The sequence below is a fragment of the Schistocerca nitens genome, chromosome 6, assembly GCF_023898315.1.
Source record: "Schistocerca nitens isolate TAMUIC-IGC-003100 chromosome 6, iqSchNite1.1, whole genome shotgun sequence".
Lineage (NCBI taxonomy): Eukaryota > Metazoa > Arthropoda > Insecta > Orthoptera > Acrididae > Schistocerca > Schistocerca nitens.
The window spans coordinates 311,757,052-311,782,865 of record NC_064619.1 but is presented as its reverse complement, the minus strand read 5'-3'; the positions used below and the strand labels follow the sequence as shown (position 1 = coordinate 311,782,865).

The 25,814-nt window shown below is 37.7% G+C and overlaps 1 protein-coding gene across 3 annotated transcripts in view; it reads right to left on the bottom strand.

Moving 5' to 3' along the window:
* Positions 1–232: 232 nt before the first annotated feature.
* The window catches only part of LOC126262770 (uncharacterized), a 152,980-nt gene continuing 127,398 nt past the window's right edge, over positions 233–25,814 (bottom strand). Inside the window, exons 8-10 of one of the 3 annotated variants that reach the window (XM_049959583.1) lie at positions 21,409–21,525; positions 19,898–19,930; positions 233–2,843 (exon numbers count right to left, since the gene is read on the bottom strand). In XM_049959583.1, the coding sequence (XP_049815540.1) occupies positions 453–2,843; positions 19,898–19,930; positions 21,409–21,525 (2,541 nt within the window). In that variant the 3' untranslated portion in view covers positions 233–452. The remainder of the gene's footprint in view (positions 2,844–19,897; positions 19,931–21,408; positions 21,526–25,814) is intronic. The other 2 variants (XM_049959584.1, XM_049959585.1) reach the window with 2 other exon arrangements.

Sequence of the window (25,814 nt, the reverse complement as noted above, 5' to 3'; positions counted from 1 at the left end):
GAAAGACAACAAAATATAGGAGGGGGGGGACGTAACATGTTGGTTCCAGTCTAAATTCAATAGAAATACATTCATCACCAACATTAATCAGGTACAAAAGGAATAGTTCTTGATCAATCACACTTGTTGGTATGTTGTAATGAATGTAATATGAGTTCTAGAACAGAATGTGAGGCAACAGCACTTTTTTTACCAAATTATGTTTCTGCAGGTGCTCTTAATGGAACACTAATTCACAGCAACAGTTTTATTTACACACAGGATCCAGGAACCGTGATCTTCTCATTTTTGGTACAAAACATTCAAATTGCTATTCACATTACAATAATCAATGATTCCATAATGCTCTTATAATGTGAAAAATTATCACAGAAAACATACACATCATTTACAATGACAATGAACAGTTTTACACGAGCTACCCTTGTACCTCAGTTTTATGGCTTGCTGCCTCACCATCCACCACCATATGGCCTAGACATATTGCCCCGAAATGGTCTGAAGAAACCTCGTCCAACATTCGGATCATGTGGGGGACGAAATGGAAATCTCGGAGGTGGGGGGACATTCCTTCTCGGTCCTGACCACCCTGGTCTCATTCGAGGATTAAACGGGCCCCTCATCATTGGAGGTGGCACCGACCCTGGTAGAGGTGCCATAGGTGGTCCAGGGGGGCCAGGTGGAGGGGGATTTTGGAAACCTCGAAGAGGACCCATTCCCCTGCCTCGGATCATCCTACCCCTGTCTGACTGATGAGCCCTCAAGGGATCATGAGATTCAAATCCAGGTATCTCATCATTCAACCAAGGTTCATTCTCATTTGTGCTAAACGCAGGGACACACCATGGTTGATCAGGTGGTTTCTGCACTGATGGAGTGTTTGATGCAGTAACAATAGTCTCTATACCTGATCCAGTTCCATTGCTTTCAGTCGTCTTGGCTGGTGAATCTTCTATCCATTCTGAATGTTCTTTACTAACATTTAGTGAGTTTGAACTCTGTGAAGTACCACTACTAGAATTCAGAAGTTCTGTGATAGCTTCCAAATCAGGAAGGCTATTCCAGATTGCATCGTCAGTTAGTCTACTTAGGTTGCTGTTTTCAGTGAGGGATTCTGTGTCCTTCAATTGCCCATTTCGGACATCATTAGTCTCTGTAGATTCTGCTACATTTATGTTCTTAGCATTAGCTGACAAAAGATCACAAAGAGATGTAATACCTACAGTGGTTGTGCTTGTAGCTCCTCCAGAGGTTTCTGGAGGCAACGGTGGTGGAGGAGGTGGAGGAGGGGGTGGTGGAGGTGCAAGTAAAGCTGTTCTCACAGAACTCCTTGGAGATGTTACATTCGGTGGTGGAGTATTTCTCAGACGTGGAACTGGTGCTGAACCACCAATAGTAGGGATTTTATGACACCCAAAAACTCTGTTTCGTGTCTTTGGTGACCCTTCACCAACTTCACTAAGAGGTGAATTAAACAAAACTTTTGATTGGTTATTTATATTGAATGACACCGTCTTACTGGTAACCTGTGGCAGTGGGGCAATATCCTCATTAAGTTTAACACCATCTCCCATTGAAGAACTAGCAACATTTTCATTTGTTTCACTAACTTCTTCATCACTCATCTCCATATCAACACTCTCCACATTATCCTGTGTTTCATCTCGTTTGTGTGGAAATGTTTTTGTTGGTGTTTTAGCATCTACATTGTCATCTCTGTTCCGAAGTGGTGATATATGCATTGCCTTTACTTGCTCAGTATCATCTGAAAGAACTCCATCATCTGATCTGTTTGCATCTAATCTTGATGACTGTTCTCGATACTGTGTACGGTCCAAATCTCCAATATTGTTCTTCTGAGCAATAACTTTAATAGAAGGTTTCCTGTAGTCCACATCACCATCAGAACTAACTTCATTCTCAACTGAATTTTCCGATGCTGAGATAATTTTTCCAGCTCTGTAATCCTGGTCTTCGCGAAGCCAGGAGAGAACTGGAGGTGTTGGGGGTGGTACAAGAGGTGCATGTGTATCCCGGACAGGTGAGCCTGTCAAACTAATCAGGTTCCTGTGGTCAATATCCTTCTTCCGGTGTAGTGCTGGTCGGTGATCAACATCTTTCTTGTTGTGATTAGGGGCAGGAATATGGATCAACAAACGGTGATCTGTATCTTCCAAAGGCTCATTCAATGGAGCAGGCTCTTCAGCAGCACCAGCACTGGCCAAAGGTAGGGGAACTAAGGTGCGGTGATCTACGTCTGCAGAAGCTGAGACCATTGTAGAATTTACAATAGAGTCATCATATTCAACAGGATCACTGAAACCTTCTTTTTCATACATTGGTGGGGACTCTGGTGTGTCGAGATCCTGTATGGGAACTTTATTCACTGGCAACACAGGCATCCATTCACTAACTTTCTCCCCAGAATCTGTTTGCCATGCAGGGTTTGTGTCGCTCCATGTTGGAAACTTTGGAGGGAGTTTTGTATTCCATGAATCTTCAGTTTCTTGATTTGTTTCATATTTGTATGTTGTCGTCTCCTCCAGTGGGAACAGATTTGGAGGCATTGGTGGTGGCTGCAAAGGACTTGATGATGTACTAAGAGGAGGATAATCATAGTCTGTATTTGAAGTACTCTGAATTTCTGTGTCTGAAGTATACGAAATCTGCTTCTGCAGTGGTGCAGGCTCTGGTTCCGGCTCATCTTCATCCAATGTGAGACCTGGAATTGCTGTTGCTGTTGTTGTTGTGCTGGATGATGGTATTAAGGACTTTAGAAATTCTGTAATGTTGAATGTCTCTTCTGGCTTAGATCTGGAATTGATGACTTCTATTGGCTTCCCCTGAAAATGAAAGGATAATCACTCAATTTCACTAAAAGCGTGTAACATGGTAGCAACAATGAACACAAATAAGTACTACACACACATATGAATATTATTTTAAGTAACTTTTATGTTGTTCTCTTATTAGATTTCAAATGCAAAGTCTCATACTAATGCACTTCAAGCCTTTATTTTTAACATTAATCAAATTAGTTCAGCCTATGTGCTACTACTATTATTCTGAATATTTTCACATGCATGGGAGGCATAGAAATTTGGAATGAGGAATAATATCACTGGATTCAAGAACTGTGATAGCAGATTTCTGATCAACATAATAAATATTATAGAATATTAACATTTCCCCAAGGGCTGTAAAACCAAAACTTTTGGAGTTGTTATTGTATTGGACTTTAAAATCATTGTTTTCAATGTGTCTTCAATGTAAGCTTATTTATGTCACACTGACGGTATATTACAAGTACTGCACACCACTGTATACTCTGATAGCAACAGCATATTATATTTTAAATGGCCTACCACAAAAGAAGAACAAAAAAGTGTAACCCGTCTCTCAGGTCTGAGAAACTCACTTAACAGACACACTGCAGCTACCACTGACCATAGTTTACAGTCCAGGAGGGGACTGTCAACGGGGAAGAGAGCATGAGAAAAAGGCTGGAAAACTAACAAAATGGTAATATTCTACAAGTTGGAGCATGAAATGTCAGAATGTGGTAAGGAAATAATAAAATCTGAAAAGGAGAATACAAATGCTCAATCTATATATAGTAATATTCAGTGAAATGAAATATAAAGAAGATAAGGGTTTCTAGTCATACACATATATGGTAACATCAACAACCACCAAATATTGTATAACTGGAGCATGATTCATTATGAACAGGAAGGTGGGGCAAAGAGTGAGTTACTGTGAACAGTTTAGTGACAGCATTAATCTTGTGTTAAGAGAGATGCAAATATCATATGGGAGATTGGAATGCTGCAGTTGGAGAATGGATAAAAGATAGAATAACTAAAGAATACAACCACAGCAGTAAGAATGATGGAGGCTCCTTGATTTTTTGCACTAAACTGCAGATAGCAAAATTGTGAGGGTGTGTCATGAGACGCTTGGATAGCCCAGTCAGTGGAACACCCACCTGTAAAATGCGAAGCTTTCAGGTTTGAGTTCTGGTCCAGCACACAGTTTTAATCTGTCAGAAAATCACAACTCAGTGCACAATCTACTGCAAAGTGAAAATTCATTCTGGGAGCAAATACACTGCTTAAGAATTGCAAGAGGAGGAGGGATATTTGGCAAAGGCCTGGAGAAATGAGAAGCTGCCAGCTAGATTGTATCACGGTAAAATAGTGATCCCGAAAAAGATGGTGGATTTTAAGGCCTATCCAGGAGCAGATACAGACTCGAATCATAATTTAGTAATGAGGAAGAGTAGACTGAAGTTTAAGAGAATCTTTAGGAAGAATCAATGTGGAAAGAAGTGCGATACTAAAGTAAAGAGGAATGATGATGATTTAGTCTGTATGTGGTATTATAATAAATACAACAAGGGGGGGGCAGTTCAGTTGATGGGAAATGGATGTCCCTAAAAAAAAGCAATCACAGAAGTTGGACAAACAAATATAGGCAGAAGCAAGGCAACGGTGAAAAATCCTTGTGTAACAGAAGAAATACTCAAATAATCAACCACATAAAGAAATACAAAAGTGTTCATGAGCAGAAAGGAACAGAGCGATAGAAGTCAATGAAGGAATGAAATCAATAAGAAGTGCAGCAAAACTAAAGCGAAACAACTGTAGGAAAAATGAGAAGAAATTGGACATTCAATGGTCATCAGAAAGCCATATTCAGCTTACAGAAAAGTCAAAATAATTTACAGTGAAACTAAAAGCATGGGTGACAACATTAAAAGTGTGAAAGGAATTCCACTGTTAAATACAGATAAGACTGCAGATAGGTTGAAAGAGTACATTAATGGCCTCTATCTGGTGGAGGAATTGTCTGGTGACATGACAGAAGAAGATATATATGTTTATGTGGAAGACAGGAGGGATCCAGTACTAAAATTGGAGTTTAACAAAAATTAGGAAGACTGGTGATCAAACAAGGCTGAACGCAAAGCAAATATTCCTTCAGAGTTTCTAAAATCATGGGGGGAAGTGATTACTAAACAACTAATCAAGTAAGTGTGTGGAAGTTATATTGTGGGAGACATGCCACTGGACTTTCTGAAGAATGTCATTCACACAATCCCAAAGACGGACGGAAAAGGTAGATACAAGAGAGAAGTACCACACAATCAATTTAACAGCTCACATGTCCAAGTTGCTTTCAAGAATGATAGACACAACAATGGAAAAGAAAACTGGGGATCTGTCAGATGACTATCAGAGTTAGACTTTGAGAGAGACCATTCTGATGTTGGCTTTGAAAATGAAGGCAAGATTTATACAAAAATAATGACATCTTCTTAGTCTTTGTTCACCTATAAAATGTGTTCAGCAACATGAAATGATAGAAGATGTTAGAAATTCTAAGGCAAATAAGTATAATTGATAGGGAAAGATAGGTAATATACAGTATTACAAGAACTAAGGATGTACACTAACAATGGAAGATTAACAGAAGTGGTCAAATTAAAAAAAAATATTTAAGGCAAAAAAGATTTAAGGCAAAGATGCAGTCTTAGTCCCCTACTGTCAAATCTATACACTGACAATGACAAAAATAAAATAAAAGATCAAGAGTGGGATTAGTATTCAGGATGAAAGGGTATCAATCTTAAGACTTGCTGATGATATTGCAACCTTCAGTGAGGAAGAATTACAGGACCTTCTGAATCAAATGAACAGTCTAACACCACAGAATACAAACCGAGCGAGGTTGGAAGTAATGAGGAATAGAAAAAATGAGAGTAGCTATAACATAGTAGATGAATCGAAAGAATCCTACTACCCTGGAAGCAAAATACTGGATGATGGATGCAGCAATGAGGATGTGAGAAGTTGAGTAGCACAAGTGTAGAGAGCAGCCCTCGCTACAGAGGAGGAAATTTCTAATAATGTATATCTGGAGCACAGTATTGTAAGGAAGTGAATCATGGACTGTGCAAGAATCGGAAAAGAAGAGAATAAAACTATTTGGAACATGCTGTTACAGGAGTATGCTGAAAATTAGGTAGACTGGGACAACAAGAGATGAGGTACTCCTCCACAGAATTGGCAAGGAAAAGAATACACGGAAAAAACTAATTAAAGAAGGGACAGGATGACAGGGCACCGTATGTGAGTTAAGACATAAGGGAATAACTTGCATTATGATAGAGGGAGCCATATAGGGCAACTGTTGTAAATGCTACTCAGAGATGATGTGAAATTCATTGGCTTTCAGGAAATATTCTGCTATGTTCTATAACGTAAAACACACAACAGAAAATTTTGTCCATGCTACTGATATGTTGCAGGTACCATGACGGTGTTCCAGGTGCTGTAGTGCAGACTGGATATGTTACAGGAAGCTGAAATGTCATAGATATAGTAATTTTTAATCAGTGCACTCAGTGAGCATGCTGGAGGGGGGGAAAAACCAACAGTTCCACTTTCTGTCACCAGGTAAAAATATGGTGCTGTAAGCAGTAAGAATGTGAAATGTTTCCTGTTTTGATGCCAGTATGCTGTTTTGTCACTTGGCAATGTGTGGTGATTTCTTTTTTGAGGTGACCATTAGTGTAAAGGGTTAAGAAGATTGAAGTTTTCCATACAAAACACAATAGCTGTTGAAAAGATAGACCATGTACTGCTGGTAAAGTTGTTTTATCAGAACGGCAGCAACAGCACCAATGCAGTGTGTGAATATCGCCAACAGAAAGAGCTGTGAAGAGGCCCCATGTCAATAAATGGGCTACAGAATATGATCAAGACATTTGAAGAACCATGATTAGAAGGTGCAGCTGAGAAATGGGGTGGTCCTTCCGACAGCGGTTGTTGAAGTTGCTGTAGCTATAGCCAACCATGCAATACATGCCTAAAATTCTGCAGCCAGTGTTCATGCTGTGTCAAAGGAACTGTCACTCCCATGGTCAACAGCTTAAAAGATTCTGCAGCACATATTACACTGTTATCCCAACAAGACTCAGAATGTGTGCCAAATAAAGCCCTAAGATAGGCTGCAGCACTGTGACTTTGCCATTCATTTTTTTATATGCACATAAATGGATGACATGTGGCTATGGAGTATTCTTTCGGCAGCTGAGGAAAATTTTGCTCTGTATGGTGCTGTGAATGCACAGAACTGTCACATATGGGACTCTACTCAACCACATTTTGTGCAGGAACAATGATGCACTCAGCTACTACTTCTTGGTCCATTTTTCTTCAGGGAGATGACACCTTGTGAGTCTGTTACATGTACAGTGATAATTGCATATTATAAGAACCTCCTTGTGCAACATGCGATCCCAGTTTTGAAAAAACAAATGTATCCACACTATTCTTTTCAAGCAAGATGAAGAAAAATCACATGTTGCTTGTCAGGTGGAAGATTTGCTCTGAGAAACCTTCAGTAATGGCCTTATCATCCCTAGGCAATTTCAAGATGTATGGCCGTCCAGATACCCCATCCTAAATCCATAAGACTTCTAGTTTGGGGGCTATCTAAAAGATCATGTCTGTAAGGGACGTATCCAGACTCTTGCTGGTCTGAAGGATAGCATGCTACAGCGTATCTCTCTGATTACACCATGTTTGCAGCAAGCATCTACATCTACATCGATACTCTGCAAATCACATTTAAGTGCCTGGCAGAGGGTTCATGAACCTCCTTCACAATTATCTATTATTCCAATCTTATACAGCGTGCGAAAAGAATGAACACCTATATCTTTCTGTACGAGCTCTGATTTCCCTTATTTTATAGTGGTGATCATTCCTCCCTATGTAGGTCAGTGTCAACAAAATATTTTCGCATTCAGAGGAGAAAGTTGGTGATTGGAATTTCATGAGAAGGTTCCGTCACAATGAAAAACACCTTTCTTTTAATGATGTCCAGCCCAAATCCTATATCATTTCTGTGAACCCTTTCCCATATTTCGCAATAATACAAAACATGCTGCCTTTCTTTGAACTTTTTCGATGTACTCAGTCAGTCCTATCTGGTAAGGATCCCACACCGTGCAGCAGTATTCTAAAAGAGGATGGACAAGTGTAGTGTAGGCAGTCTCCTTAGTATGTCTGTTACATTTTCTAAGTGTCCTGCCAATAAAACACAGTCTTTGGTTAGCTTTCCCCACAACTGTCAATCACGGCGTGTTACAGATACAAAATGTTGCTGAGTCGAGAGATCAATCTGAACACATGTTGTGACTTGTGACCATATTATATTAACCATGCCACAACCACAATTATCATGTGTTTCATCATTCCTCCCCTTTTTCTGCACCCACACCACATTCTGACTGCTTGCAGCACCATGTTTCGCCTGGAGGCAGAAAGTGGAACTATTATTTTTTCAGCATTAATGAACATACCTAATGTTTCAGCAGCCTGTGATGTATACAGCCTATACTGTAGCACTTGGAACACTGTCAGTTTCATTATAAGCACCTGGTATTACAACAAAATGCAAAACTTGTACATTTGATTTTACATCAGACATGAATGGAGAATTCACTGGATTCATATTGGCAAAGTGTGACAGTCTATCATACAACTTTCTTTTTGTGGACAAAGATATTTGTATGCTGCATAGTTTGAATGTGTTGGCTGTTTCTTGTGATAATTTTTGAAAATGCTATGTCTCGGGATCCATTTCCAAAATATGGTGAAGATGAAATTGGAATGTGTGACAGCTAATTTTATCATCACATTTATTTTGTTGTGTTCTTTTAATCTCTTTTATTTGCTAGTGTGTCTATTGAAGCTCAAGTGTGTAGCTGACAAAAATAGTGTTATAATAATAAGAAAACTAGTACATTATGTCCAGAAAACAAATTTATCAAATCCAAACTATGTTAGTGTAGGATGTGTGCCGATTATTCTGTAGAGTAAGGGATTTCTCATTTTTGAGGGTTACAACTATGAATTGATGTCAATTGTCAACAGTCAACATGTGATGCTAGTTGTTTCTTGTACAAAAATAGTTAATGTCAAAGTACAAACAGTTCACTTCCTAGGTGGGTAAAAAGGCTATGTGTTTATTTAGAAAGACAAAAAAGAAGAAATATCCATGGCTAGCACACATAAATAACAATTTCTTGTACGCAAAATGTGGATGTTCTAACTTACAGTTACAACTGCAGGAACTTTTTTTTGAAATCATTAAGCATGTCAAGAAACCGTTAACTAAAGTCAGTGAAATAGGTAATACGATTTTTACAGAGTAGTCTCATGATGGATTGATATGTCACTCTTCAATGTTTAGCATTTTTAATGCTCCATAAGTGTTTAAAAATACCTGCAGTAATTACATTCAAAGTTATTGAGACAGAATTTTACACTACAGTGATTAACCAAGTTTTCTAATTACTACATTGTCCACGTCCTTCCATTAATAAAATAACAGCTGCTCAGTGTAAAAATTTGGATTTATCAGTGGAGTCCCATAATGAGGTGTTGCAGAAGATGGCAACCCTACTATATGAGTTCCTTCAACATGGTATCTTAGGATCATTATTGTTCTTCATATACTATACACCAATGACTTCCCAGACAATGTTAGGCACAGGAAAACAACTGATAGCAATACTGTCATAGCAAGTGAACATCAGAATTCCTGTTACAGGCAGCAAATTAAAACTTCAAAAATGTTTACTACTGGAAAATAAGCAATAAAATAATCGTCATTATTTCATATTGCATTTTCCATTTATTGAAATAACATGTTCAGTGTTAATTTCATTCATTTCAGTCTGAGTGGGAAAATAGCTCTGTCACACTTTAGTGTGACCAAAATAACATGTGACTTTTGACAACTTTGGCTAGTGAAGACCATGGCGCCCATTGCCCAGACAACAAGACAACACCAATGATGAGTCAGCTTCACTCCCACATCACGACTGGTTCGGCATGTATAGTCCACCCTACTGCCATGCTGTTAGTAAACAGTAACATTTGGTTCACAAATCAGTTGCTTCCATTTCCTCAGCTCTAGCAGTGAAGCTGTGAGGTCACCACTGCTGCATCTCAATAGGTACAAGAAAAAATAAATACAATATCTGTGAGGAGCGAAAACATGCAGTTATGGATATCTGAACTCAATGAGGTTTATGATTACTCATTTTTGAGCATACTACAGCGTGGCAGATGTTAAAGTGGAGTCCATAGATCTGGTCAGTACCAAACACTCAGTCAGAGGAAGAATTTAAAAGAAAGCAGAAAGCAGTGTACTGAATTTTACAGTTACATGTCAGAAGAATATTGCACAGTGATTCTCAAGTAGAGAATATCATCCAAGATTGAAGCATTAATGAAACTGAAATTGGATGATTATTTTGTCACCATAATTCAGTAATACCTTTTGACAGAGAATATAATAAACTAATAGTGACATCTCAATCCACTGTGCTTAATTAACTGCACCTAAATGATTCTGAAACAATAATAATAATGAAAGAATCCATCACAACCAAGAAAAGGAGTAATCATCAGTAAACTGAGCAACGAAGAGCAACTTCACAAAGTGTAATCCAAGCAATGGAGTGTGTTTGTCTGCTGTGATTGTGAATCAAATATTTTAGGATTACCATTTTGTTAGTAACAATATGAGATGTCCCAATATGAGGTTTGCCATAAAAGAAGTTATCCAAGAACACTTTCACTGGCTTCAAAAGTATTGATGGTTGGAAGCAGAATTCAAATACACAGACAAGGGCACAGATTTGGCTGCTTTGTGTGTGAGTACTTTCAATATGATAGCAAATAGTGAGTGTCTGATTTTAGATGCTTCAAGACGAGTGGGCAGAAAAGCTCTTGCACTTAACATTCTTGGATCTGTAGTTTTGACAACCGAAAGGAAGGACAGAAAGGAAGATGAAGTTGATGAGGCATCACAAAGTCATTCTCCCATGGATACAGTGGCAAAAAAATAAATCACAACAGATTTGGGAACTAGACAGTTGCACTGTAGCAGGATGCAATATACAGACGTGTATGGCTGTTATCAATGCAAGGAGTACCTTACATTAAACACACTTCTTTTTAGCCCCAAAGAAGAGGAGCTATTTATCAGAAGTAAGTTATCTCTGCAAAATGTCTTCATAAGCTAGGTTTTGATCACAAAAAGTTTTTATATCGAAAATTTATCACCTAGAGAAGTGAGAACATGGCATGGATAAACCAGATCTGAATGCTGTGAGGAGCATTTTGTTTGAACACATTGTGTGGCTTGATGACACATAGATTAATGCATGTCAAAGGTTGACAAATGTCTGGGTGGATCAAACAGCCAAAGGAACAATGAAAGCACCGACAGGAAACAATGGCTATACAAACAACCTTCACATGGCTCATATCATGGCTTCAGCTCGAACTGTTTATTGCTGTTTTATTCCAGAAAGCAAGGGGACCATGATGAGGAAAAGAATGACAGTGTTTCCATAGAATGGTTTTCTAATTTTATTTTACAAAATATTCTCCCAAATTCAACAATAGTAATGGACAATGCACTATCACATTCCACTGTGTTGACGAAAAGCTTTGGCAATGGGCAATGGAAGAAAGTGAATAATTTGTTTTGGGTACGTATCATCAGAGAAATCTGAACCTAGTATGGAAAGGTCAACTTCATCAAACTTATAAAGCTATACAAGCCAAAAACCCCCGTGCCATCAGGCTGGGGAACTGACTATAGTGAAACGGTGTAATGTACTCAGGATTCTTCCATGCCACACCAATTTTAATCTCACAGAACTTATATGGGCCATGGTGGCAACAATTCATTAAAAGTTTTAGTGAGGTGGAAATGCAGATGAAAGCAGCTATTGTGAAAATCTGATTCTTCTCTTGGACACAAGCTTCTTACACCATAAATTATTCATGGGTGTAGGTAGCATCTTTGGTATAATTTTTAGTTACTTAACACTTCTTCACTGAAGGCCAATTAATGACTATGTGCAAAAAGTATGCGGGGCACTCCTAGCATGTACAGGCAACACTGCACCCCTCCACTTGTTCTGCACGGAATTGTCCAAAGTCTCGAGTTATTGCAAACACATTCTAAATGTAGATGGTAATTCCATAGAATGTGTAGCGAACACAAAATTTTTTATGGATGAATGTTGACTGTCAGTTGACGATATATGAGTACACAAAGATACTAGCAAAATGAATGTCATCAGCTTGTTATGACCTTAGAGTCCTGTCATCAGTGTAAAACAGCAAATGTCTCTTAGTTACATACTATTCTTATGTATACTCAGTCCTATGGTATAATTTTTTGGGCTCAAGTGCAAATAAACTCCCATAAGACTTAAAATACATAAATGCGTCACATGAATAACAACTAAGAACACTAACTGGCCTCAAAGTACAAATATTTTTAAAGAGTTGGGGATTGTCACTGCACAATCAGAGCATATCTACCAACCCATTACGTACATTAGGAAAAAAGCTAGTAATTACTGAACTAACAGCAACAGTCATGATTGAGGAACAAGAACCAAACTTGAATTATATGTACTGAGAAAAATTAAACAAAAAGCTAGCACAGACTCAAGCTCTACAATAAACTGGCCACAGACATGAAATATATTAAAACCAACATGTTTAAAAAGAGAGTTAAAACAAACATCTTAAATAATATGTACTGAACAGGATTACTTAAATAACACAGAAAAGAGGTTGGTAAGAAAGGGTAAGTTTGTAAAAATTAAAAGACAAAAAAAATCTCTTTCATTATAAAATATACTTTCAGACTGAATCATACTAGTAAAACCAGGTTTATTTCCGTAAGGAACAGTGTGCTCCACGACCATATTAAGGATATCCTAGGTAGGAGGGCAACATCAGTCATAAATTTTTGATCTGTTTATTGTGGATCGACTTCAGCTATTGTGTAGCTATGTTCAGCTCAATTATATCCAAATCATGATGACTCATTGTAAATACAAGTCATCTCAAACGAGTTTATATTTGAAGAGCTCTCTGCATAAGCACAACAAATCAGAGGAGAGTGGGGAGGAGGGTGGGGCGGAGGTACATTCAACACCTGCTTGACTTTTAGGAATTCCGTCGATATGGAGAATTTCTCGGGCATAGACTTTTTGTTCTGTGTGTGAGAATCTTACCAAAATGGTGATTCAACAACTGTAGCACAGAGGAAATTTTACAGTGATTGTGGATTGCATAATGTAAATTACGCTAACTTCTCCTTAATTGGAAATGGATCAAAACATTTAAGGAGACTGGTTCAACAGTGGCCAAACTGAAATACAGCCAACCAAGGTCATCAAGAATGGGAAAATCCATGGAGAATGTAAATCGGTCTGTTCATGATGAACCTAACATCTCCATTTGTAAGCCTGCAAGTTCTTTAAATGAGTATCAGTCATCACTGCACTGAATTCTGCAAAAAGACCTTAAACTGCATCCTTAAAAAATCCAATTGGTGCAAGAATTAAAGCCCTAGGATGCCCAGACATAGGCTAGTTCATTAATGATGTGACTGAGTGCCCTTCATTTAACATCATTCTGTTTTCTGACAACACTCATTTTCACCTGAATCGTCACAGCAATAAGCAAAACTGCTGCTAATGGAGTGGAACAAATCCTAAACAGAAGGAAAGAAAACACTTCATTCGCCAGAAGTTACTGTATGGGCTGTAACATCAGCCTGAGTAATAATTGGCCCATATTTTTTCGAGGATAAGAATAGTAGTGCAGTTACAGTTAATTTGGAATGTTATGTGATGATGTTAAATGACATTTTGGTGCCTGAATTGCAAAATTTTCCTGGTTATAACCAAAGAACATGGTTTCAGCAAGACAGAGCCACTGCAGACACATTCAATGCACCTGTACTGCGAGTTTTCGAAATTTTCCCCACCAAATTGATCTCCAGGAGGGGTGACATATACTGGCCCTCACACCATACAGTCCAGGTTTGAGCCACATGGAACTTTTTTTTTTACAGGGGTATGTCAAATCTCAAGTGTAGGTCAAAGATCTGACATCTCTGGAGCAACTGGAAGAGAATATCTATAGAGAAGTGGTAGCCATGGCGAGCTGTCATGTAAAATTTTGTTCGTTGTTTAAATGAGTGCTGTAGGAGTGCTGGATTGTATTTAAATGACATTATTTTTAAGAAGCAAATTCCTAACCTATATATTTCAAAAATAAATAAAGATTTTGCTGGCAGACTTCAACTTCTATTTCATTTTGACACATTGTTGTTGTTGTTGTTGTGGTCTTCAGTCCTGAGACTGGTTTGATGCAGCTCTCCATGCTACTCTATCCTGTGCAAGCTTTTTCATCTCCCAGTACCTACTGCAACCTACATCCTTCTGAATCTGCTTAGTGTATTCATCTCTTGGTCTCCCTCTACGATTTTTACCCTCCACACTGCCCTCCAATACTAAATTGGTGATCCCTTGATGCCTCAGAACATGTCCTACCAACCGATCCCTTCTTCTGGTCAAGTTGTGCCACAAACTTCTCTTCTCTCCAATCCTATTCAATACTTCCTCATTAGTTATGTGATCTACCCATCTAATCTTCAGCATTCTTCTGTAGCACCACATTTCGAAAGCTTCTATTCTCTTCTTGTCCAAACTATTTATCGTCCATGTTTCACTTCCATACATGGCTACACTCCATACAAATACTTTCAGAAATGACTTCCTGACACTTAAATCTATACTCGATGTTAACAAATTTCTCTTCTTCAGAAACGCTTTCCTTGCCATTGCCAGTCTACATTTTGTATCCTCTCTACTTCGATCATCATCAGTTATTTTGCTCCCCAAATAGCAAAACTCCTTTACTACTTTAAGTGTCTCATTTCCTAATCTAATTCCCTCAGCATCACCCGACTTAATTAGACTACATTCCATTATCCTTGTTTTGCTGAGGCTACAACCCTGTCTTACTCCCTTCCCAACCACTGCATCCCTTTCATGTCCCTCGACTCTTATAACTGCCATCTGGTTTCTGTACAAATTGTAAATAGCATTTCGCTCCCTGTATTTTACCCCTGCCACCTTTAGAATTTGAAAGAGAGTATTCCAGTCAACATTGTCAAAAGCTTTCTCTAAGTCTACAAATGCTAGAAACGTAGGTTTGCCTTTCCTTAATCTTTCTTCTAAGATAAGTCGTAAGGTCGTATTGCCTCACGTGTTCCAGTGTTTCTACGGAATCCAAACTGATCTTCCCCGAGGTTGGCTTCTACTAGTTTTTCCATTCGTCTGTAAAGAATTCGTGTTAGTATTTTGCAGCTGTGACGTATTAAACTGATAGTTCGGTAATTTTCACATCTGTCAACACCTGCTTTCTTTGAGATTGGAATTATTATATTCTTCTTGAAGTCTGAGGGTATTTCGCCTGTTTCATACATCTTGCTCACCAGATGGTAGAGTTTTGTCAGGACTGGCTCTCCCAAGGCCGTCAGTAGTTCCAATGGAATGTTGTCTACTCCGGGGGCCTTGTTTCGACTCAGGTCTTTCAGTGCTCTGTCAAACTCTTCACACAGTATCATATCTCCCATTTCATCTTCATCTACATCGTCTTCCATTTCCATTATATTGTCCTCAAGTACATCGCCCTTGTATAGACCCTCTATATACTCCTTCCACCTTTCTGCTTTCCCTTCTTTGCTTAGAACTGGGTTTCCATCTAAGCTCTTGATATTCATACAAGTCGTTCTCTTTTCTCCAAAGGTCTCTTTAATTTTCCTGTAGGCAGTATCTATCTTACCCCCTAGTGAGATAGGCCTCTACATCCTTACATCTGTCCTCTAGCCATCCCTGCTTAGCCATTTTGCACTTCCTGTCGATCTCATTTTTGAGATGTTTGTATTCCTTTTTGCCTGCTTCATTTACTGCATTTTTATATTTTCTCCTTTCATCAATTAAATTCAATATTTCTTCTGTTACCCAAGGATTTCTACTAGCCCTCGTCTTTTTACCTACTTGATCCTCTGCTGCCTTCACTACTTCATCCCTCAAAGCTACCCATTCTTCTTCTACTGTATTTCTTTCCCCCATTCCTGTCAATTGTTCCCTTATGCTCTCCCTGAAACTCTGTACAACCTCTGGTTCTTTCAGTTTATCAAGGTCCCATCTCCTTAAATTCCCACCTTTTTGCAGTTTCTTGTTTTAATCTACAGGTCATAACCAATAGATTGTGGTCAGAGTCCACATCTGCCCCTGGAAATGTCTTACAATTTAAAACCTGGTTCCTAAATCTCTGTCTTACCATTATATAATCTATCTGATACCTTTTAGTATCTCCAGGGTTCTTCCATGTATACAACCTTCTTTCATGATTCTTAAACCAAGTGTTAGCTATGATTATGTTGTGCTCTGTGCAAAATTCTACCAGGCGGCTTCCTCTTTCATTTCTTAGCCCCAATCCATATTCACCTACTATGTTTCCTTCTCTCCCTTTTCCTACACTCAAATTCCAGTCCCCCATGACTATTAAATTTTCGTCTCCCTTCACAATCTGAATAATTTCTTTTATTTCATCATACATTTCTTCAATTTCTTCGTCATCTGCAGAGCTAGTTGGCATATAAACTTGTACTACTGTAGTAGGTGTGGGCTTCGTATCTATCTTGGCCACAATAATGCGTTCACTATGCTGTTTGTAGTAGCTTACCCGCATTCCTATTTTCCTATTCATTATTAAACCGACTCCTGCATTACCCCTATTTGATTTTGTGTTTATAACCCTGTAATCATCTGACCAGAAGTCTTGTTCCTCCTGCCACCGAACTTCACTAATTCCCACTATATCTAACTTCAACCTATCCATTTCCCTTTTTAAATTTTCTAACCTACCTGCCCGATTAAGGGATCTGACATTCCACACTCCGATCCGTAGAACGCCAGTTTTCTTTCTCCTGATAATGACATCCTCTTGAGTAGTCCCCGCCCGGAGATCCGAATGGGGGACTATTTTACCTCCGGAATATTTTACCCAAGAGGACGCCATCATCATTTAATCATACAGTAAAGCTGCATGCCCTCGGGAAAAATTACGGCCGTAGTTTCCCCTTGCTTTCAGCCGTTCGCAGTACCAGCACAGCAAGGCCGTTTTGGTTATTGTTACAAGGCCAGATCAGTCAATCATCCAAACTGTTGCCCTTGCAACTACTGAAAAGGCTGCTGCCCCTCTTCAGGAACCACACGTTTGTCTGGCCTCTCAACAGATACCCCTCCGTTGTGGTTGCACCTACGGTACGGCTATCTGTATCGCTGAGGCGCGCAAGCCTCCCCACCAACGGCAAGGTCCATGGTTCATGGGGGGGATTTTGACACATAAAATCTAGAAAATTAATTCTGAGTCATCCTGTATAATAGCACATGGTACCACTCGACATTACAAATGACAAACATCAATGAAACTCTAGAGTTTAACTGATGTTTGGTATCTATAACATCAACTGGCACCATATGCTATTATACTTATGATGAGTCGTCATGACATGGCTATAACTGTACTGAAGATAGCAACACAGTAGCTGAAGTTGATCTGCAATAACAAATTAAAAATTTACAACTGATGCTGCCCTTCCTCCTACCTTGGATCGCATTACTAAAATAATGTACACTCAAAATTTGTGATGAAAAATCCTGAACTCTTTACATTTTCCTGAGTTCAGCATATTTATTACACAAGGATACTGACTCAGCTTTTCAGAAAGACAAATCAGAACACACAAGGCATGTAGCGGAGCAGCATGTATCATCATGGCACTCTTGTCAACCAAAAGGTCGTGTTTACTGTGTGCAGTGAGCACAGTGTGTGCAGTTACTTGTGATGAGATGTAGATAAATAGTACAACACTACTTATGAATCACCTTGTCCTCTATGTAATTATGGAGTCACATGTTCATTAACTTAACATAATTAAAAGTTAATGAACATAATTAATTAATGCTCATTTACATTTGTTATGGCACCCCGCTTTATGGTACCTGTCATTATTAACATGAGGTACCTAAAGTGTCATGTAAAAGTCTTGATTAGTGTGTGTGTGTGTGTGTGTGTGTGTGTGTGTGTGTGTGTGTGTGTGTTGTTGACGAAGGCCAAAGGCCAAAAGCTTTAATCGTGAAAGTCTTTTTGTTGTGCCTAACTGTGACTAAACATCTCCATTATAAGGTGAGTACCAACTTTCCTCTTCATTATATTGCTCAAGTGTTATGTGTAACATTGATAATATGCATTTAAATTTTGTGGCTGCCATTTTATCTTGAGAATACAAAACTCACATTCTGAAGGATATGTGAACTTTGTATTTTAATATATACTTTTAAAATGTTTAATTAGACACTTCAGTAACTTTGTATCATGATGGTTTAGGAGTATTTCAGGATTTGGATGCTGGATCTCATTGTCAAGTTGTTCTCCTCTTCATGGATCTGATAATTAGGTCACTAATTATGAATGAAGCTACTTCTAAATTACCATTTCACAGAACCCACATTACTTTTACCTCTCAATAAATTGTACGATTCTAATAGTAAGAGAACCAAATTTGAAAAAAAAAAAAAAGGCTGAAAAATGCTATCTTATTTTATAATAAAATATTAAAGTAATCAACTAAAATTATGTGGTCCGGGACAGCAAATGAAAAAGTAATTATAATAAAAGGATTGAATGTAACTTGATATCACATAATGCACCAATCAAAGTGGTACTTGTAATATCAATGAACATGTAGAAGGTAGCTATGAACTTTCCTGATGTGATTTCAATTAAAAATACACTGTACTAATCAAAACAGCCCTGGTATTTCTTTATAAACTACTTTTCACACTGCACATAATCACTACTTTCTTTTCACACACAATGTAGGTAAGAAATTTTAGCCTCTATGTGGTTGTGTGTGTGAATGTTGGTGTGTGTACTCTTGCTAGGGAAAAACCAAAAGCTCGAAAGCGATTATAAATACCGTATTCTGCTGACAGCTTCTATGCGCCACACATCAATTAGCTGTAGGTGAGTGGGTGCCTTTTCTTTTCTTTTCTTTTTCTTTTGTTACATACTAGTGGAGAAACCCAGCATGTCCAGGTATTTATTTATAGCTATGCGCTGATGTCAATGCCATGTAGTGTCTGGCCTTGTACTTAGTGCTTATAAAGACATTACTCCTGAACCAAGAACATATCACATGAACTATGTCTCATACAACAACATAATTTTGTACGTACATTCATTCAGCAGCTTATGTGGATAGTCATATCTCCTCATAAAATGACATAATTTTGCACTTACATTCAGTGGTATATGTGCAGACTGTCTGTAAGAGGTGTTGCGAATACAGTTAGTAGTAAAGAAGTAGTGCTTTTACTGCATGAACAGCGGAAAAGTAGTAAGCGATACAACATTTTTCCTTTCATCATTTTCTATGGGTTGTCAGTGGAAAACATAGTTATAAAGGTTTGAAATTATGTGTAAAGTTTGTTGCACGTTGCTGAGTGCTTTCATTCTCTAATACTGGATCAATAAAGTTTGGGAATTCATGAGTTGTGGACCAAACGGCTTTTACACCTCCACCTCCAACCTCATGTCTTTCATAGGTAAGCAGTTCTTAACCCCACAATGAATGTCGTTTACCAGTAAGGTATATGCACACTAAGTTTGGCTGAAATCAGCCAAGTGATTTTGGAGGCGATGTGGGAACACACACATACACAGATACATGCGCACATACACACATCCATTTTTATAATATAAATGGATTATTCCACTGAGAAATTTCCGTTGTTGTTATACACAGCCTCACATTTAAATTTATTTTGGTATCATACTGTTTTTTATTTACTCTGAAAGTGTTTTGTCACTATTTACTTGAACAAGAATAACTGTTAAAATCAGGCTGGAATACTTACTAAGGAGTTTTCCTCATTCTTAAGTGATTTTTCCTAGAAATAAACCAAAAAAGGTTAGAACAGTGTTTCATCTTCAGAGAAAGTTAAGTTAAATGTAAGGACTGACAACACAAAACAAACTTTATATCAACATTTTAATTAGTTCCAGGCATTAAAAAAAAAGGCTTAGCTACTGACTAATACAAATGCTGAGAATGGAAAACAAGGGATATTGATTTCAGAATTCTGACTTTGAATAGGACTTTTTACCCCAGTAAACTGATAGTTTCTTCTATTTGCAATAAATAACTGAGAAATCTCTTAATAATGAAATTAATACATAGGCCTAATTATTCTAAGAACTGCAGCATACCCCATCCATTTTAATAATTAAAGAGTCAGTCTACAGATCACAGAAAAGAGATGGTAATAAGAAAAAAATTTCCATAAACAGCAGTGTTGTTAGAGATGAAGCAATAGCTCAATTTGGGACGTGTGGAGGAAGACTTTATTTGTGCCATCATACAAAGAACATTTGCACACAGTGATTTCAAGATACAGTGAAAATCTTACATCAGAATAGATGGATTGCAATTCAGACTTGGCTCTTAAAATTTAAAATTCATTATCTATGTGCTACATCATTTTCTAAATAGCAGAAATGAAAAAGGAAAAAGGTAACAAGTCCTCACTACATACATTTACAAAAGCCTGACACTTTTTCTCACACTTCCTCCACCTTTTATCAGTTATTTGAGGTATTCACTGATGTCTGTGTACAAGTAAAATGCTAAAAATTAAATCTTGTGGTACAAAACACTAACACCAGTATTATGACAAATATGGAACACAGCAGAAAAATGAGGCTTTAATCATTTTTAACCTAAATCATGACGTAATGCCGTAATAGGTACCGTCAACAAGTGAGCTGGACATAATAATGCAACATGTGTGGAAAAGCAAAATTAAAAGACAAGAGAAAAATAAATTACAGGAAGAAAAGACAACAACAAAGAGATGCTGCAAAACAACAAATTACATCATTTAACACAACAAATAAAAGCAAAATGTATGAACACCAATGCCCAGTCATATTACATGCATAATACAGCAACAAAATAATGTGACAAAACCTCATAAAAAGAACAACAATTGAACAATCCACCACCAGCTGAACAAGGACACTCCTCGCCTTTTCTCAAGGTCGTACTTCCACATATAATAACAATTAAATACACTGGGTAGAACAGTATTTTGGTCATAAGACTCATCAACAAATGAATGATGGGAGTGCTTCAAAAATAAATAAAAATTTATCTTAGAAACAAATGTACCAATTGCATGATACAAAAAAAACTCCTATTCACTTAAAAAAGTAAAGAAAGAAAGATAAAGAAGGAATTGAGATAAGCATGCAAAGAAGATCAACCAATAACGTGAAAAGTATCACTATTGCGAAAGACTAACGATTTATTTTTTTATTTTATTTTATGTTATTTTAGACACAAAAATTCTGAAGCAGCTTCCCATACCTCATCTTCCCTTTTTCCAGAAGAAAGACCAGGAATAATTGGTACCTCTTCAAGTGGAGTTTCTGGTGATGATGACGAAAGTACTGCATCACGACTTGCCTCGGAGAAGAAATTTTTCTAAAAAGATACAGGGGTAGTTACATTTAAATAAGATGATTCAGAAGAGAGACTGCCTAATGGTGGCTACTTTCTTTACCACCATTCACAAAGTTCCTGATGAACTGATTTTTGGCATCCACAATATGTCACAATTATCCTTTATACTTCATTGATAGATGTTTACAGAATTCCTTCAGCTTCGAGCAGTTTCATGCTCAACTAATACTTGCTTTCCACGCTACAATGCAGCTAATCCAAACTTAGACTATTCTATGGGATCACTATTTGATCACATGCATATCAAAAAGCACTGTCGTCTTCGATTGCCATATGCACAAAAAACCACTCTGAAGAAGTAGAAATGAGAAAACAGCAAACAGCATATGTTGAAAAATTTACATTACAAAAGTTCATGATGGTTTTTATTTTCTAATGAAGATGATGCACTAGAGAAGTGGAAAAACAATGAAGTTGCTAGTATTGATCTACTGAAGGCTCACACCTGCAGGATATACAAAGCTGATGCATAAGTTCGAAGCATTTCTCCACAAGTTTAATAAACACAAAAGATACACATAACTGAGTTTTTGATCATCAATAATATTTTATCCTTCACTATTCACAACAGTCTGCCAACACCGGGGAAACTTTCTGATTCCGTGATGTAGAAATCACTTGGTTTTGAGGCGAAGAACTCAACGAGCCATGTTCTGACTGCATTTTCATCTGGAAAGGAAGTTCCTTGAAAATTGTTTGACAGAGAATGGAAAAGGTGAAAATACGAGGGTGCAAGACCAAGTGAATAAGGTGAGTGTGGAATGACTTCTCAACCCACCTCTCCTGTGACGGGCTTTTTGTCAGTCTAGCAGAATGCAAGCAGGCATTATCATGGAGTAGCATCACTTCGTGCAGTCTTTCCGGTCATTGTTCTTGGACTGCATATGCAAGACATCTTGGACAAAAAATGTCAGCAGTGATGGTTACGCCTCAAGGAAGCAATTCATAGTATACTACACTGTCACTGTTCCACCAGACGCATTATATTATCTTTTGTGAACATGCACATTTCTTTTTACGGGGAATTGCTGCTTCATTTGGGCTCAATCATTCCTTTTTTTCCTTATGTAGCGTAAGGACACCATTTACCATCACCAGTAATGATACAGTATAGGAATGGTCGGTGTCGTTCACAAGCCACTGATGATGAGCAAGCAGATATGCACATAAGGCCACCAGCGGATTTTGGCTTAGTGCATGTGATAACTATATACTTGATTTCGGAACCTTCCTCATTGACTGCAAATGTAGCATATTGGTGAAATGATCACAGTTCATCACATTTGCTTATTTTTTGAGTACAATGATGTGGATCATAATGGATCAATTTGTTTAAATGATCTTCATCAAACCATTTTCTTGCTGTGGTCTGTCTTATAGCATTATCCCCAAATGTGGCACAAATGTTTCTGGTGTCGCCGCTGCTGTCAGCCCTCTATTGCACTCAAACAGAAAAATATGCCAGAAATTCTTTAATTTATCAACTTGGCACTCCCGTTTCCTAGTGTCCACAGCTCTACTCACTACCTCCAAATGACAAAATGATAATATGTGAACTCAAAAAGCAACAGTGAACTACAAATAAAACAGAGCAGGGATTGTCTGCAGGGGGAGTGACTGTTAATATAAGTTTTCGAAAACAGCCACACGTTGCACTTTGTATTTTTCATTATGACTGGTTTTGCTCTTCAAATGAACAAGATCATCATCGGAATATACAGTCTAGGTGCTACAGTGCAGCCAAATTAATCTTTAGAACTGTCAGCCAACTGTAAATGCAATCTTTAATGCTGTCAGCCAACTTTAAACTGTTCATTCTGATGATGCTCTTATTCATTTGAAGAGCAAAATCAGTCATAATAAAAAATATAAAGTGCAACTTGTGACTGTTTTTGAATACCTACAAATAAAAAATAATAATTGATAAATAAACCTATAACAACCGGAATATCAAGATGCAAAACAAAAATGCTAGGATCTTATGCCCCAACCTAATAGAATCATACTTGCAGATCCATACACGGATCATAGGAGTACCTCCATATTATGAAAGCAGCAGCCCCCGCCCCATACACGTACTAGAAAATGGTTAGCCATGACTTTATTCAGTAGTTAAGGATCAATACTGTATAGCATGCTAGCAGAACCACTCTCACTGTGTGATTAGACTTTGGCATTCACAGCTTCCAACATGTCATTATTGTACCACTTGGTCTCCAACATACACAGAAAATGTACAGTTCATAACATCAAACTCTTGTGATGTAACGAAATGAGTCTCCTAAAGCTCTATCATGGTATTAATGTGCAAAACTTTGCTAATACATTATCAACTGATCTATGCACACATGTAATCAACAGTATCAAATATGATTGATCACAAAATCACACTGTGGTACTACCAATACACTTTGATAACTGGAACTTTGTTTTTGTTTTCAGATTTCTATTACCTGCGTAACTACGTGAAAGCATGGCATTTTCATATGCAGGATCCATTCTCACTTCTCCAACAAAATGGGGCTTTGTTTTTATGAAGAAAATATCATTACCTTCACAAATAAAAGTGATAATCAGATTTAAGGTTTGGCTAAAAATAACATCACAGGTATTTTACATTTGTGTGGCACACGAAGAAACTGTCCAGTGTATTGTGTCAAAACCTGCCCTGAAATTTTTTTATATGGAAAGAATACACAAAAAGAAACATAACATCAAAATTGTAGCTGCCAAGATGAACTGAAAGTATTTTTTTAATGTTGACTATTGCCAAATTAGTAGCTCTCTAGGTGGCTGGAGAAATATATAACCCTGCACAGCATGGCAGGCACATATCTTCGGTAGACAGCACACTGGTAAACAGATAATATGGCATAATGCGATCATAGTGAATTTCAGTTTCTGCTGATAGTTTCTCTGACAGAATTGTTCACAGTTTCCATTTGCTTGAATCTGCAATTCATTCAACATCAATAATAATTAGCAACAGCCTTTGCAGTATTGCTAAATCTAATCATATCTCATACCTACTGGAAATGTGTCAAAATTTTATCATACTGTATGCCGATGACTGGAAGCTGTTTAACGGCAAAAATTTCTCCACTACTAATTATGCTACAACTAGCAGTTTGTAATAGTAATACAAATGTGCCCTAACGCACAATGGAGATAAAGCTGAATTAATTTTCTTTGTGATTTTGTCATATATGCTTTCTAACAGCACTGTCTTTGTGCAGGCTGCATTGTTTCCTAGTAATGTGGAATCCACAACCTTGCAAAGATGAAATGTGAAGAATGTGGTACACAATAAAAATCACCTACCTCTCCTGAAGACTTACATGTGTATTACTTATTAGTTAATTTTGTGGATGTTCATTCAAAAGATGTCAACATTTCATTAGAAATTGTGGTAACATTAAAAGGAAGAGGAAATAACTCAGACGATTCCATGAATTGTGGTCCAAACTCAATTGTCGTGCTAACTAAAATAGAGAACAAAGAGAGAGTACATTCCAAGCCCGAAGACAACATGTACAGTAATAGCTTTCAGTGACACAGAAAAAGCAGTGGATTTTTTGGTTAACCAAAGGAGGGAAAAATGCTTTAACTTAAGCAGTGCGCAAGGCCAGTTTTGTTTCTTAAAATCAGAATATGAACTGTGAAATGGAATAAAGATTTACACAAAGAACAAAATATGTGCCAAAATGAAGCTCACAAAAGCAGGAAAGAAAAACCATTCAAAAGATTTAGAACTGCTTGTGACAGTCAATGCACGTTTACTGACGGAGGTCTACAAAACTGGGACTCTTTATTGCAAGTGAGATAAACAGCATTCTTTGACATGGTTAAACATACTCATGAAATTATACAGAAAAGGGTGTAGCAAGATTATGAAGTTTACCTCAAGCAAATGTGTACAGGAGCTGTCATTAAAGTGTAATAGTACAAAGAAATTTGTACACTACATGAAGGCGGAGCTTCTTGTTATCCTCTAAAATTTTTTGTACAAAGCCAATTAGACAGGTTTTGTGCAAGAGCAGTATGCAACCCACACTTTATCGTTTCGAGTGATGAGAGAGTCACTTGTGCATTCGATGAATGCCGACACATGTGTATACAGCACTGCCAGTGACATTCATCAGTGGTTTTTGCCTGTCTTTAGAAACATCAAGCCAAGTTAGGGCCAAAATTAACACAGGACTATTCAATTGCAAAAATATTGTAATCGACATAGCAAAACCTGGAAAAAT